The sequence below is a fragment of the Sus scrofa genome, chromosome 13, assembly GCF_054392235.1.
Source record: "Sus scrofa isolate SSC_HxYL_T2T_F1_AM1 chromosome 13, Sscrofa_HxYL_maternal_Yorkshire_Landrace_v2.0, whole genome shotgun sequence".
Lineage (NCBI taxonomy): Eukaryota > Metazoa > Chordata > Mammalia > Artiodactyla > Suidae > Sus > Sus scrofa.
In genome coordinates this window covers 93,975,792-93,990,243 of record NC_139395.1, presented here as the reverse complement: position 1 = coordinate 93,990,243, position 14,452 = coordinate 93,975,792, and the positions used below count along the sequence as shown (strand labels likewise).

Here is a 14,452-nt window from a genome sequence, read left to right as displayed (position 1 = left end):
CGAGGCTTGGACCCCGAGTTGCTGTGGCTGCGGCACAGTCTGGTGGCTACAGCTCCAATTAGACCCCTCGCCTGGGAACCTCCACATGCTATGGGTGAGGCCTTAGGAAAAAACAGAAAGACAGAAAGAGAGGAAGGAAACATTACATAGCACTGTCTTCCTCTCTTAGGGAAACTCTAACTTGGTAGAGGACCGCCCTCATGGGACCTGAGCCCTCATCAGGAGGCCATGCTTTCTAGATCACAAAGGGCATCCCACAGACATTTTCACTTGATCCTCCTCATGTCGTATAAAGTGAACAGCAAAGATGCAATTATCCCCATTTTACACGTGGGGAGAGACTCAGAGGCTAGTATCTACCAAGATCACTCAGGTGACCAGAACTTGGATCCTCTCACCTGAGCTCAGCCTTCAAATCTTTTTCTCCTCCACTTCTCCTCCCCCTCCTCCAACTGCAATGTCAGCATGTGAAGTCCATTTCTTAGGGCTTTTCTAATCTATTCCTTGTGCATTTAAAATTCCACCTCTGGGAATTCCCGTGGTGGCGCAGTGGTTAACGAATCTGACTAGGAACCATGAGGTTGCGGGTTCGATCCCTGCCCTTGCTCAGTGGGTTAATGATCCGGCGTTGCCATGAGCTGTGGTGTAGGTCACAGACATGGCTCGGATCCTGCGTTGCTGTGGCTCTGGTGTAGGCTGGCAGCTACAGCTGCGATTCAACCCCTAGCCTGGGAACCTCCATATGCCGAGGGAGCGGCCCAAGAAATGGCAAAAAGACAAAAAAATAAAATAAAATAAAATTCTACCTCTGTTACTCAGTTTTCTCATCCACAAGATGGGGACACTACTACCAACCTCATAGAGTTTCCCGAGCAAACAATGCAAATAAGATGCTCAGTACCCTTTCTGGCTCAGTGTAAATGTCCAGAAATGGCGACTCTCAATGGAAGCTGTTTAAACCTCAGAGGTACCAACACCGACAGCCCTGACCTCAGGTACATGCTGAGAACAAGATGTACTGTGTGTCTAGGTCTGTCCCACTGAAAAGCTCAGCAAATCCCCTACCGGGTCTCCTAGTGCCTGCAGCTTTGTACTTTGGGAGACCAGTGAGAAGGGAGACCAGAAAATGAGGACAAGATAGCACAGTGAGAGCGGCTGTGGCCAAAGTGGAAAGACCACAGTCTATTGTTGGTTCCCTGGTCTCCGCTGAATGGCTGAGAGATTTGCGCCCAAGCTGGGCCTCATGGGAAACTCTGCCCAGTGGGGGCACCCCATAGTTAGGCGGGGCAAAGGGGCCCAATCAGAGCCTCTGTCTTTCCCTTATAGGTAAACAAAGGAAGGCAGAAAAAGAAGCCAAGTGGCTCACTCTCAGACTGAGTCCTAAAGTCACTTTTCCAAACCCCATGAGGATGGGAGTAGCCAGGAGTCTCTGGGACCAGCTAGGAGAGACACTGACACCACCAGTCAATGCAAAAGGCTAGACTCTTCAGTTTGAGCAGTTCTCAAACTCTTCTGTATGAAACACTACCTGAAATCTGATTGAAAGATGGGTTCCTGGTCAGGACCCTATAAGATTTTGATTCAGGAGTATGGGGGAAAGGCCTGGAAACTTGTATCTTTAACAAGCTCACCAGCTAGTTCTAATCCTGGCAGTGAAGGGTGTAGAAGCGCAAAGGCACAGGTCCCCAAGGCAGGAGGAGCCCTGGAGCAAAGTGGTTTTTCTGTCCCCTGGGGTTCCTGACCAGGGCTCCAGTCACAGCCTGTGTCTCCAGCTGTCACTCCTGGGAGAACACCTCTTTGTCATCAAATTCTTTTTTTTTTTTTTTTAGGGCTATACCCATAGCATATGGGGGTTCCCAGGATAGGGGTCTAATTGGAGCTACAGCTGCCAGCCTACACTACAGCGGCAGCAACGCCAGATCCGAGCAGCATCTGTGACCTACACCACAACTCATGGCAACGCTGGATCCTCAACCCACTAATCAAGGCCAGAGATCGAACCTGCAACCTCATGGTTCCTAGTCGGATTCATTTCTGCTGCGCCAAGACGGAAACTCCCCTGTCATCAAATTCTTAACAGCTGCCTAAGGACCTCAGTTCTTTTACAAAGGGAATAAATTTCGCAGCACAAAGAGCAAAGGGAGGCTAGAGCTAACAGGTAGCTGAGAAACACAAAGCCACTGCCCTTGCCTCTAAAAAGTGTCTGATCCCAGCTCCCTTCCTGTGACCTTAGGTTTCTCCTGACTGAGAGGCGTGAAGCTGGGCATTCCTGTGCTGCTCAGATGGAGACAAATTCAGAGCTCTTGAAGGCTTGTCTCCATGGAAACATGAACACTCTCCCAACAGACACATTACAGGTGTAAGCATTTCCCCAAAGCTGGCCTGGAAAATGTGAAAGTTGCCCCAGGTCCAGAGTCAAGTCAACAGGATCTCAGATGCCTGCTATGCTCCCTGCTGAAGCCCTGGAGGAAGTTTCAACATATGGGGTCTGGGCCCCCACCCCACCTGAGGCCTCCCTAAACTAACACAGACGCGCTGCTGTTTGTGCACTTGGGCCAAAGCCTTCTGGGCAGAGTGGGCTCATCGTTTGATGAGAGCAGATTTTAAAACATTGTCAAGGGACTGGTGGTAATGAGAGCTTATAGAGGAGAGATAGACTAAATCAAACCAAGTATGAGTGTGAATTCCAGGCCAGCAGAGGCCACCCACAATGGCCCATGATGATACTTCATCCTTAGGTGGTCTTTAGCTTTATGCTCTAAGCACTTTAGGAAAAATGATTCCACAGCAGTGAGAAAATGGAGCCAGAGTGATGGCTGCATCCCATGGGGGTAGGGGGAGCCCATGGATGGGCTGGGGTTGAGATGAGACGCCTGGACAGGAGCTTCTGGCCACCAAACCCTCTGGAGGCAGGGGGAGTGACAGGAGACACACATACAGAGGTAGGTGGACACACACATACATAATACACATCAAGATATATACAAACACACAAAGACCATGTACACACAGAGACACACACCCAGAACTATACAGACACATCCATAGAATCACAGGTATACACAAAGAACTAGGTACATATCCTCTTTACTAGGGGGAAAAAAAACCAAAACAAAACCACCTCATGGCTCTGGCCCAAAGGGCATTTTTTTTTTTTTTTTTTTTATCTTTCTAGGGCCGAACGAACCCTCCTCATATGAAAGTTCCCAGGCTGGGGGTCAAATCAGAGCTGCAGCTGCTGGCCTACACCACAGCCACTACAACGTGGGCTCCAAGCCACATCTGCGACCTACACGACAGCTCACGGCAACACCGGATCTTTAACCTACTGAGCAAGGCCAGGGATTGAACCCGCATCCTCATGGAGTCTATGTCGGGTTCTTAACCCACTGAGCCACAATGGGATCTCCCAAAGGGCATTTTTTTTTTTTTTTGTCTTTTTAGGGCCACACCCACAGCATATGGAGGTTCCCAGCCTAGAGGTTGAAGTGGAGCTGTAGCTGCTGGCCTACACCACAGCCACAGCAACATCAGATCCATTCAAGCCGAATCTGCAACCCACACCACAGCTCACAGCAACACCGGATCCTTAACCCACTGCGCGAGGCAAGGGATCGAACCTGCATTCTCATGGATGCGAGTCATATTAGCTTCCACTGAGCCATGACAGGAACTTCCCAAAGGGCATTCTTAAACACGCACTCCTGATGACTCAGCTGTTGCAACCCACCCCTCCCCTCCCTCAAAGAAGAGAGAAGGCCCTCTTCCTGGTGTCCTGCAGGGAGGGGATGCCCTCCACAAGGAGGCTGCATTAGGCTCCCATCCTCCTGAGACAGACTCTGCTCTGTGGGTGCCTCTGTGGTGGTTCCTCCTCTACCAGAAAATGGTCCCTCATTTCACCCACTCTTCTCCTGATGAAACAGACGTTCGTCCTTTTTTCCCTCTGTTCTTGGGAGGTAAACATTTAACCATGAAAACTGCTTTTAAATCTGCCCACTCTTCTGCTTAAAACCACCCTGTTAAAAAGTGCTGGAAGGAAATAACTGCTTTGCCAGCTTGGGATTCTGTCTAGCGCTGTGCTAGAATCCACAGGCACACCCAGCCTGCAAACTGGCCTAGGTTGGCTGGACCCAGCAGGATGACAGAGCAAGCTCACACTCCCAAGGCAGTCATTGGTCAGAAGGCAGGTGCCAGGAGCCTGTCACCCTTCCTGAGGAATAAGGTCTGAGCTGTCCACAGAGTCATCATTTTTTTTTTTTTTTTGTCTTTTTAGCTATTTCTTGGGCCGCTCCCGCGGCATATGGAGGTTCCCAGGCTAGGGGTTGAATCGGAGCTGTAGCCACTGGCCTACGCCAGAGCCACAGCAACGCAGGATCCGAGCCGCATCTGCAACCTACACCACAGCTCAGGGCAACGCCGGATGGTTAACCCACTGAGCAAGGGCAGGGACCGAACCCGCAACCTCATGGTTCCTAGTTGGATTTGTTAACCTCTGCGCCACGACGGGAACTCCAGAGTCATCATTTTAAGAAGACCTGAATGTAACACTGAGTTGCTGAGAGTTCAGTGATCCAGTTAGGTTTGGTATCACTTGGAGGGTAAATATCTTATCCTCTTGCTTATCAAACTACTGATTCTCCTCCTCTTCCTCCTCAATGCTGAGGAGGCCACAGTGAGATGGGAATAAAGATCTTTAAGGTTTCTAAGTTTTGTCTTTTTTTTTTTTTTTTTTTTTGGTCTTTTTTTCCTAGGGCCATACCCACGGCATATGGAGGTTCCCAGGCTAGGGGTCTAATCGGAGCTATAGCCGCCAGCCACAGCCACAGCCACAGCCACAGCCATGCGGGATCTGAGCCATGTCTGTGACCTACACCACAGCTCACAGCAACGCCAGATCCTTAACTCACTGAGTGAGGCCAGGGATTGAACCTGCAACCTCATGGTTCCTAGTCGGATTGTTAACCGCTGAGCCATGACAGGAACTCCCTAAAGTTCATAAGTTTTGACAGATCAGTTTAATGTGTAGGAATGTGACAAACAGGGACTAAGATTTACATGGCAGATGTGCCCTGCAGCATTCATGCCACAGATTTTGTTAATTTTTTTGGCTGTTCCCACGGCACATGGAAGTTCCAGGGCCAGGGATCCAACGTGTGCCACAGCTGAGACCTGCACCAACAGCAGTGACAATGCTAGGTCCTTAATCCACTGCACCACCAGGAAACTCCCATCCAGATTTTTACTGAGAGCCTACATGGGTGGAGTACTGATCAGGGAGCTGAGTGTACTGGAAGGATAAGAAACATACCTTCCCTAAAAGAACATTTGGTCTGGAGGAAAAAATCAGACATAAAAATAAGTAGGTGCACAGGGACATTGGAAGTGAAGTGTCAGAGACACGCTCAGGTCCCAGAGTGGGTGCCTGAGCTTGGACTTGAAGGAGGAGTCAAGGGAGCCAGACTGGCAGATCAGAGGGAGAAATTCCAGACAGAGGAAACACCACCCACCTCGACAGCCGCAGAAATAGGGCAAACTTGGACAGGACCAAAATAGCTGAGGCTAGCGAAATGGTTAAGTAACTTATGGTCTATTTATACAAAGGATGTCATAATCCTTAAGAATGTTTGTAAATAAGGGATTGTAAATGCTTCCTCTAATATTTCCTTGTAGCTCATTTCCAAATATTCTACCACGAGGATAGTTGTACTTTGATAACCAGAAAAACGAGATTTTTAGCCAGTTAATGTTAAAACGTAAACAGCATGGGCAAATCTGAGGTCTTGAAATATTCCATGTGCTGGAAGAGCTCGCTGGCTTTTCACTCAGAGCGTTTGGAGGACTAGGGACCCGGGCACACTGGGAAGGGCTTCTCAGCTCCCCTGTGCTTACCTAAAGAGGGGGTGCGCAGGAGCTGAGCCCTGGCCCGTTGTGGCCTGAGGGACTCAAGTCTCCTGCTCTGGGCTTGAAAGGACAAGGTATGTAAAGAGAATGGGGCTTTGTCCCTTTAATCACTCCCACTGGGGCAGGACACAACTGTTTCTCTGCTATTTGCAGTGGAAGAGGAGGAGGAGGGAAAATACTTTCCTCCAGCACGTGGGAGCACTTTGAGGCTTTGGGCTCCAGGTTTTCTGAGATTTAAAAATCCCTGGGACTCTGCCAGGAGACGAAACCCTGAACAGAGGTCTGGAAGGTAGGGGCAGGAGGAAGGGAAGGTGAGGCCCTGGTCCCCTGCTCCTCTCTGTAGCTGGGCTGTGGCCTTCACAGGTCTTGGGGGGTTCGGGGTAGCTCATACCTGCCGGTGTCCCCTTCCCCAAACTCACTGGGGACCTTCCCACAGAGGGACCGTCTCTTCCTGCTGTCAAGGCTCTGGGCCAGGAGGCCAATGGAAGCTGGGGATCCACTCTCTGCACCTTTCTGCCCACTGGAGAGGGGTCCAGGGCAGAGGAGAAGAACAGGGCTGTCCCACCCTTGGCCCCCAATCCTCAGCCACCAAGTGACCTCCCAATGACTCAGGTCCTTGACCAGGATAAAAGGCTGCTGTGGACATCCTTGTCTTAGAAACATTCAGCCCCCTGTATATTAAGTACCTGGCCATTTCCTGTGAGTCTGGGTGTCATTAATTACTGTCCAGAATCTGCTCACCCCAAGATGAGATGATGAGCTCAGGTGACCAAGCGTGAGGGACACTTGGTGCCTGGGGTGCCCCCAGCCCAACTACCAGTGACACCAGGGTGCCTCTTCCTCTATCCAAGGAGGCCACCTGGGTCTCTTCCAGCCTGGGTTGGTCCCCTCCCCCATGTCTGCCCAAGCCTTGGACTCCACCTTGTAAGACTGAGCACACTGCATCAGAAAAGGCCGTTCTCAGACTTGTGGCTGCCAAGAGGGAGGAGGAGGGAGTGGGAGTTTGGGGTTAGTAGATGCCAGCTATTTAGAATGGCTACACCACAAGGTCCTACTGCACAGCATAGGAAACTATACCCAGGCTCTTGGGACAGACCATGATGGAAGATAATATAAAAAAGGGAACATATATATATGTATGCCTGGGTCACTTTGCTGTACAGCAGAAATTGCCACAACACTGTAAACAACTACATTTTAATTTTAAAAAATGTTTTTAAATTAAGAAAAAAAAATAAGAAAATGCCCATTCAGCCCAGGGGTTCCTTGATGCCAGGGACCATGTGTCACTCATGTTGTGGGCCAGCCTGCAGCACTGTGCCTGACACACTGCAAGCCCTCGATAGATGCTTATTGACTGAGTAAAGGAATGAACACAAGGATGGATGCTTAAGATCCCTTTGCTGGGCCCACATTCTGTTCCTCTTATTACCCAATCCCAGCCTAGGACATAAGTCCATGAAGCATCACTAAGATGTGGGGCAGAGGGAGTTCCCGCTGTGGCTCAGCGAGTTAAGAACCTGACTAGTATCCACGAGAATGCAAGTTCAATCCCTGGCCTCGCTCAGTGGGTTAAGGATCTGGCATTGCCACAGTTGTGGCATAGGTTACAGATGAGGCTTCGATCCTGCTTTGTTGTGGCTGTGGCGTAGCCTGGCAGATGCAGCTCTGATTTGACCCCTAGTCTGGGAACTGCCATAGGCTGCAAGCGCAGCTCTAAAAAAAAAAAAAAAAAAAAAAAAAAGCGTGGGGCAGAGACCCAAGGGGCCTGACTAAAAACTGCTGTGCCTCTTCCTTCCTGAGGACAGGCCCAACTCCAAGCCTTATCAATGAACTCTCGGGACTGGAGAGGCCTCTCGGGGAAGAAGTCCGCTGGGCTTCAAGAAGCCCCCGACCAGTCCTAATGCTGAAAAACAGGTTCCATGGCACTGACTCTGAGACTTGAGCTTTAGGATCTAATTTGCAAGTGTCCAGCCTAGCTCAGAGCTATCACTGTGTTTACTCCCCTAATTAACAATAGTATCAATACAGGATAGACTATGAGAGCCTGGGCTCTGGAAGACTGCTACTCCACCCACAGAAGGTATGTCAGACTCAGCCCCAGGAAAGCAAAGCACATGGCTGTCAGCCTGACAGCTGGCCTGGAGCTTAGAAGGAACCATCCGAGGGGACCAGCATCCTAGGGATGCTTCTGTGAGCTCTGGACCGCTCATTGCTTTGGGGGAATGGTTCACCTCTCCCCGGTGCTTGTCTCAGCGGGCACCCCCAGGGCACAACCAGTTAGGTGGTGGGGAGGCAAGAAAGGTTGGTGAACAGGGTCCTGCGGGTGTGTGGCCCTAAGAAAAACCAGGTTGAGGCCAATCGATGATGGCACATTCTTAACAGCTAAAAAAGCTCTAAGAGCTCCTGCTTTGGCACAACAGGATTGCTTGTATCTTTGGATCTGGAACACAGGTTTGATCCCCAGCCCGGTACAGTGGGTGGGTTAAGGATTCGGTGTTGCCACAGCTAGGTCACAACTGCGCCTCAGATCTGATCCCTGGCCCAGGAACGCCACATGTTGAGGGGCAGCCAAAAACCCCCCAAAAAACAAGCTCTAGATCGTCTCCTAGAACCTCCATATTTTGGGGGGGAGGGGGGAATCAGAGACCCAGAGAAGACCGTGGACTGTCTCAAGGTCCCCCAGGGAATGAACCTCAGACTGTAAGTCCACACCTCCACCCCAGCAGATACAGAGTTAATCATCTCTAACGAAGCTGCCAGCTGATTGCTATCAGCTGGCAGGAGACTGAGCACGGTCAGGCCTAAGACCAGACAGACAGACTGCAAGGATTCTGACAGTTCTTCCCTTGTCTACCAGGCCCTCACCCCAAACGTATCTGGCTTGGCCTGGAAGCAGGTGAGGCTCTCACCACACTTTCCTCCTCACACCACCTGTGGCAGGGGCACAACAAATACCTCATCAACAAACCAATCATCCACTTGAGCCTGGTCAAGGGCTCGATCAACAACCTGTAAACCATGGAGCAGCCAAGAGCCGGTCGTGTCTGGATCCAGGAGGCTCCCACAGAGCTCCAGCCAGCTGCCAGGGACCTCAGAGGGGGTGGGGGCAGTAAACGGCAAAAGTTACCCCAGGAAGGGTCTTAAGGACCTCAGATCATGAGGGGCCAGCTGGGAAGACCAGGCGGGAAGTTTCTGGAGCAGCAGAGTGGGAATTCCATGAGCATAACCCCAGGAATGGCCTGGGCCAGGCCGGAGCCTCTGACATGCCCTGCCCACTGTGCCGTCCAGCTCCAAAGCGATGTTTGCTGCTGGGCCACTGGGTAATGAGTTTCCTATCAGAAAAAGGGAGGTTCTGGAGGCCTGAGAGAATGAGGAGGATGCAGTGACAGCCTGCTAAGCACTCACTTGTGCCTTGCTCTAAACAAGCAGCTTTTCGGACACTCAGCTCATCACAACCATGTGTAGAAATCGAGCCTTCAAAGGTGACAGCACTATAACTGGTGGAGCTGGGGTGTCACCAGCTCTGTGGGATCAAGGATTCCAGTTTTGTCACTGTGCTGCCCACAGCCCCCAGGCCTGGCAAGGTGGGCAGACCACAAAGGCTCTTAATTCCTTGAAAAATACATCTAAAAGCTGAGGATGAGGAACTTTGGTGCGTGAACAGCGGGCAGCAGCCACACCCGTGTTCTTCCACATCCCTGCCTTCCCTCCATGGGGCTGGGCCACGTCCAGCATCTTCACTCGAGACTCCTTCTAAAGCAGAAGAATCCTTTCCTCCAGCTGTACTGTCCACGAAAGGGAATCAGGGTAGGAGCCAGTCTGTCTGAGGTTGGACCAGAAACAACCTCCTTTTACGTGGGCGGGGAGGCAAGGGGACCCAGCGAAGGTAAGCAACTTCTCTGATCACCTGGAGGCAGTAGCTTCGAGCTAAGTGTTGAGAAGGAGCCTAAAAGGGCAGGAAAGGATGACTGAGAGTGCCCCTGTGGCCTGCAGGGGAGGGTGATGACTTGTCTGCTCAGGCTCAGCCTGGTCTTGGCCTCCGTCCCCTCACAGGGACTTGGTGCAAGTTAGAGCAAAGGACGCACAAAGCCAAACAAGCAGCAGGGGGGCCAGGATCTACCCCCACTCACTAGGTGGTGGGGGACCACCTGAATGGCTGGAAGGCCCTCAGGACGTTTTTTTCAACCCCCCAGCTACTGGTTTGCCATCTATGAATTTGTAAAAAGTATTTCCCGGTACCAAAGTCATAAGCCATCAACTCCCTTCCTTGCAAGAAAATCAATTCTCAAAACAGGGAAGAAGGCATGCTAAAAGGTCCACGTATAAGATAAAGACACCCATGCTCCAAAATTGTGTGCAAGGGTCACTGTCCTCACCACACAGGAACCACTTCTCTCTGATTTCATGTATACGTATAACCGACAATGGAAAAGAATCTAAAAAAGAATACATATGTGTGCATGTGTATAAGCAAATCACTTTGCAGTACACCTGAAACTAAAACAACATTGTAAATCAACTATATTGCAATAAAAATTGAAAGAAACAGTGTGTGTCTTCAGGAGGCTGGGAGAGACTGGGAGAAGGATGTTTAACCAAGTAGGTTCCAGGTTTTCCACAGCAGCCCCGGGCTTGGAAGGTGGGTCCAAAAACCCATATTTACATCTATTTGCATGCTCTTCACAGATGTTCACACTGACAATCAACCTCCCCAGACCTGCTTCTCATTCTGGGCACCCAGCTCCCCAGTCAGCATCCTGGAAGACCCTGATCCCTCACTCTGGGGGCCGCCAAGCACCTAGACTCCCAGCTCTCAGCCATTCCTCTTGGTTCCCACTACAACCATCTCCATCTCAGCTCAAGTCAACTTCTCACCTGATGTCTTTCCTCTAGCTTTATTTCTCCCTCCATGCTGCTTTTCACAGGGCCTTTCCAAAACCTTCCGCAGGCTCCTTTCAGCCTTAAGAATCAGCCCCAACCTCCATCAAAACCTGCCCTATCCTTCAGCCCATACTGCACCCGTCAGCCTGGCCAAACTGCACAGTGCTTCCTCAGATACTGGCCACACCCGCCTCCACGTGTGCTCTCGAGCCCACTCTGCTTGCACTGCCCTTTGCAGTACCACAGCCTCAGTCCAAAAGGTCATCCAGGCCCTGGCCTCCCAAACTGGCCAGCCAAGCCAGCCAGGAGGGTCTGGAGAATGCAGGCTGAGGCCAGGCCCTTCCCAGGACCCTGCCAAGGAGGTGGGAGGCTGTGGTCTGGGGACCATCTGATCCAGGAAATGAGGTAGGGTGTCCTTCACTCAAGGCCTTTGCCCAAGACTGGATCCTGACAGGACTTCGGCTCCAGCTTTCCTAAGACCTCTCTGGCAATTACCTGCTATGCATCTGCTTCAAGCCAGAAGAAAGAAGGGGTCTCACCTCTAGAGTGCCTGAACATATCTGGAAGAAATCAGGGACAACTCACACCAGTTCATCACCCAGAGGTGGAGGTTTGCCGTAGACCAAATCTTGAGCTGAATTCCTTCCCGCATCAGTGTTTCCCAAACTCCTCTGATCATAAGACTCACCTGGGCCCCTTAGGTCCCACCTGGAGGTTATGAGGTGAGGCCTAGAACTTGCTTGTTAAGCGGGCCAGTGATTCTCAGGACCAGAAGCGTCTGAGAAGCCATAGTCCAAGCCATTCCACACCAGGAGATGGTTATGTAGCTGAAGTCTGTGTGTTTGTGTGTCTGGCTGTGCCTGAGTACCTCTAGGAGGCGAGGGAGGGAGAGAAGCCTGAGACCCAGTGTGGCGGCGGCTGGGCCTCTCCCCTGCCTGCTGGCTCGCAGCCCCATCCGCGCACTCCCTTCTCTAGCCCGGCCCCCTCTCTCAGTTCGGATCTCTGCGGAAGGCAACAAGTCTGCAGTTTCTGTCACTGCTCTATTTGTCAGTGTCGCACCCGTTTTTTCTTTGAATCAACAGGCGGGTGGAAGAAATGTCTTCTGCTTCCCTCACGAGTAACTTTGCTGAGTCCCAGCAGCCCTTGTTTTTCTCCTGGGTGTGGCCCACCCGTGACTTTTCTCCCAGGTTCTGGGCCCTCTGGTGAAACCTAGGTTCCTGCTCCTAGCACAGGCGGACCAGAGATGGGGATGAGCATGAGGGGCGCCACGGCCCCCACAGTCTGTGCATCTAGCCCCTCGGGGGACCAGATGTGCTGATACCCAGGCTCCCGCCCTCCCTTGGATCTGCGCGCCCCAGCTCCCCGGCCGGCCGCAGGTTCTTTCCGAACCTCCAAGAATAGATTCCGACCCCCGCTCCACTCGGCCCGTATTACCCAGGCGGGCAGGTGCTGGCCCCGCAGCTCGCGGCTGATGAACTGGCGTTCGTTCTCTAGGAATTCGAAGGCGGCCGCCAGGCGCCCGAGCTTCCCGCGGCGGTTCCTGCGCCACCACATCCACAGCAGGGCGCCGAGCAGCAGCCAGGTGATGCTGAGCCCCAGGTAGCCGGCGAGATAGACAGGGGCCAGGTAGAACAGCACGCGCGCCACGAAGGTGTAGAGCTCCGGCAGCAGCTGGCTGGGCACGCGCGGTTCGCGGCCCGGCGCGCGCTCGCTCCGCTGGGCACCCGGGGCGCCGGGAGTGCAGGGCTCCTCTGCTGGCATCTGGTCGTCTCCGTCTGTCCTTTCCAAGAGCTTCACCTGAGCTCGGGTCCGCGCGCCCTGACGCCCCGGCACATCTGTCCTTCGAGCGCGAGACCAGCTCTCTGCGCCTCACCAACCCTGGCGGACTCGCCCGCGCAGTTCCAGAGCCGCGAACTCGGGATTCCCAGTCGCGCACGGAGCGCCACGCCTGGGAATGCGCGGCGCAGCCGTAGCCGCAGCGCTTCTCTCCCCGCCCAGCCTGCAGCTTCGGGTGTCTCCGCCCCGGGGGCGGCCCCAGGCAGAAGTGGGCGGGGTCAGGCTGCCTGGCTGGAGCCAGCACCCGTCCGAAAAGAAACGAGGTGTGTAGGGCGCCCTCGGACCTGAACGTCCCGCGCAGGCGTCCGCGGAGGTTGCAGTTGTAACACCCAAGTGGAACCCGGATAGGCTGCTGCCCTAGGCAGTTTATGACTCACCAAGGCATGTAGACAAACGGCTTGTCATGGGTAAACATCACCTAAAACCTGTTTCTTACACTCAGACTGCAATATGCAGGTGGGTGTAATTAATCAGATGGGCCTGATCCTGTATCTGAGACCTCTAGGTGGACCCCAGAGCCCTGTATCGCTGCCCCCCTCCTCTTGCTTCTATAAAGCTTAGACCTAACCCCACTCCCCCTGCTCCCCTCACCTGGTCAAGCTCTGGGACTCTGCCAGGTGTAAGTTAGGATCTCCATTCCCTGCATCCTAAGATGCGGGGAGTTTCCTGGGCCAGGCCAGTCCTGCTCATCTCAGGGCGCCCAGTACAGCAGGTGATGGTGCATGACAAAAATGATGAGCAAGCTCTGGGACGCTTGGGGGTCAGTCGTGAAGCCCATGGTTTCCAAATCTAATCTTTTCTGAATGATTAGAGCAGGTGGAGGTCTGAATCTCCAAGTTCAGAGAGTAAATCATCTTTTGATTACAAGGCGGCTCACCTGAATGGGCACATGAATGACTGGAATGTGATTTTTGGAGTTGACAAATGATTCAGAATGATTCTACATTCTTTCAATAGTTTTACTGAAAGGCGAGACCCTATGGACAGGAAGCACAGGCAACTGTATTCCTTCCCCTCTATCTTCAGGTATCTCTTTCTTCCTTCCTCTCTCTTGGATGAAATTACTGGCTGTGATGAGTTTTTCAACAGCACATGTGTTCCTGGTGGTCAAAATAGCTGTACTGTCCTCTGTTGTTCTTGGTCTTTCAGGACTCAGCTAAAAAGTGGAAGCCGAAACCTCCCAGCTTAGCATTCTGTTGCACCACATTTCCCGGTGTAACCTGGGACATTAATGCAGAAAATGTGTCTCTCTTGAGTTCCTTTTTGGAGAGTTCCTTTTTGAATGTACATAATCCTATTAAAGGACGTCCTAAAGATAAAAAGCTGTAAGATTTTATTTAACCCACTGTTTCCCAAATTATTTGGCCATAGAAGTCCTTTCCTCAACGCATTCTCTAGTGACCCAGGTCAGCTTGAGCTAAAGGAATAGAATGTATGATAGGGACACAGGAAAGTTTCCTGGAGCCCGAGGATGGAATGCAGCTGGCTTCCGTGATGGATGGACCAGGAAGCTAACTTGCAGGACTCAGCTCTGAATCCCTGCTGCTGCCCTTGCTGACCTGCCTCCTTTGTATCTGGCTGAAGTGGAGAACACATCACCTTCCCCATAGCTTCCCGGGTCACAGAGCTTCACAGGGACTGCCTGACCTTTATCCGTCCCAATTCCAGATGCCATGGAGAGAGGATCCAGTTGTACCTATCACCCCTGCCACTCCTCACACACACACCAGGTCCACACCACAGCCCCCTCCTGGGTCAGTGTGTTTGGGGAGTGGGTGTGGAAGGTAGTGTGTTTGGGGGAGGATTACCAGAAGAAGGAAGGCTGTTGGTT

General features: G+C 52.1%; 1 protein-coding gene across 6 annotated transcripts in view; it reads right to left on the bottom strand.

The window, feature by feature from the left end:
- The window catches only part of ESYT3 (extended synaptotagmin 3), a 51,485-nt gene extending 38,742 nt beyond the window's left edge, over positions 1-12,743 (bottom strand). For all 6 annotated transcript variants that reach the window (XR_002337696.2, XR_014823983.1, XR_014823984.1 and 3 more), the window contains exon 1: positions 12,220-12,743. Coding sequence is in view for 1 of the 6 variants with exons in the window: in XM_003358571.6 (XP_003358619.4) it covers positions 12,220-12,546 (327 nt within the window). In the remaining 5 variants the exon portion in view is untranslated. The remainder of the gene's footprint in view (positions 1-12,219) is intronic.
- Between the last annotated feature and the right edge of the window lie 1,709 nt (positions 12,744-14,452).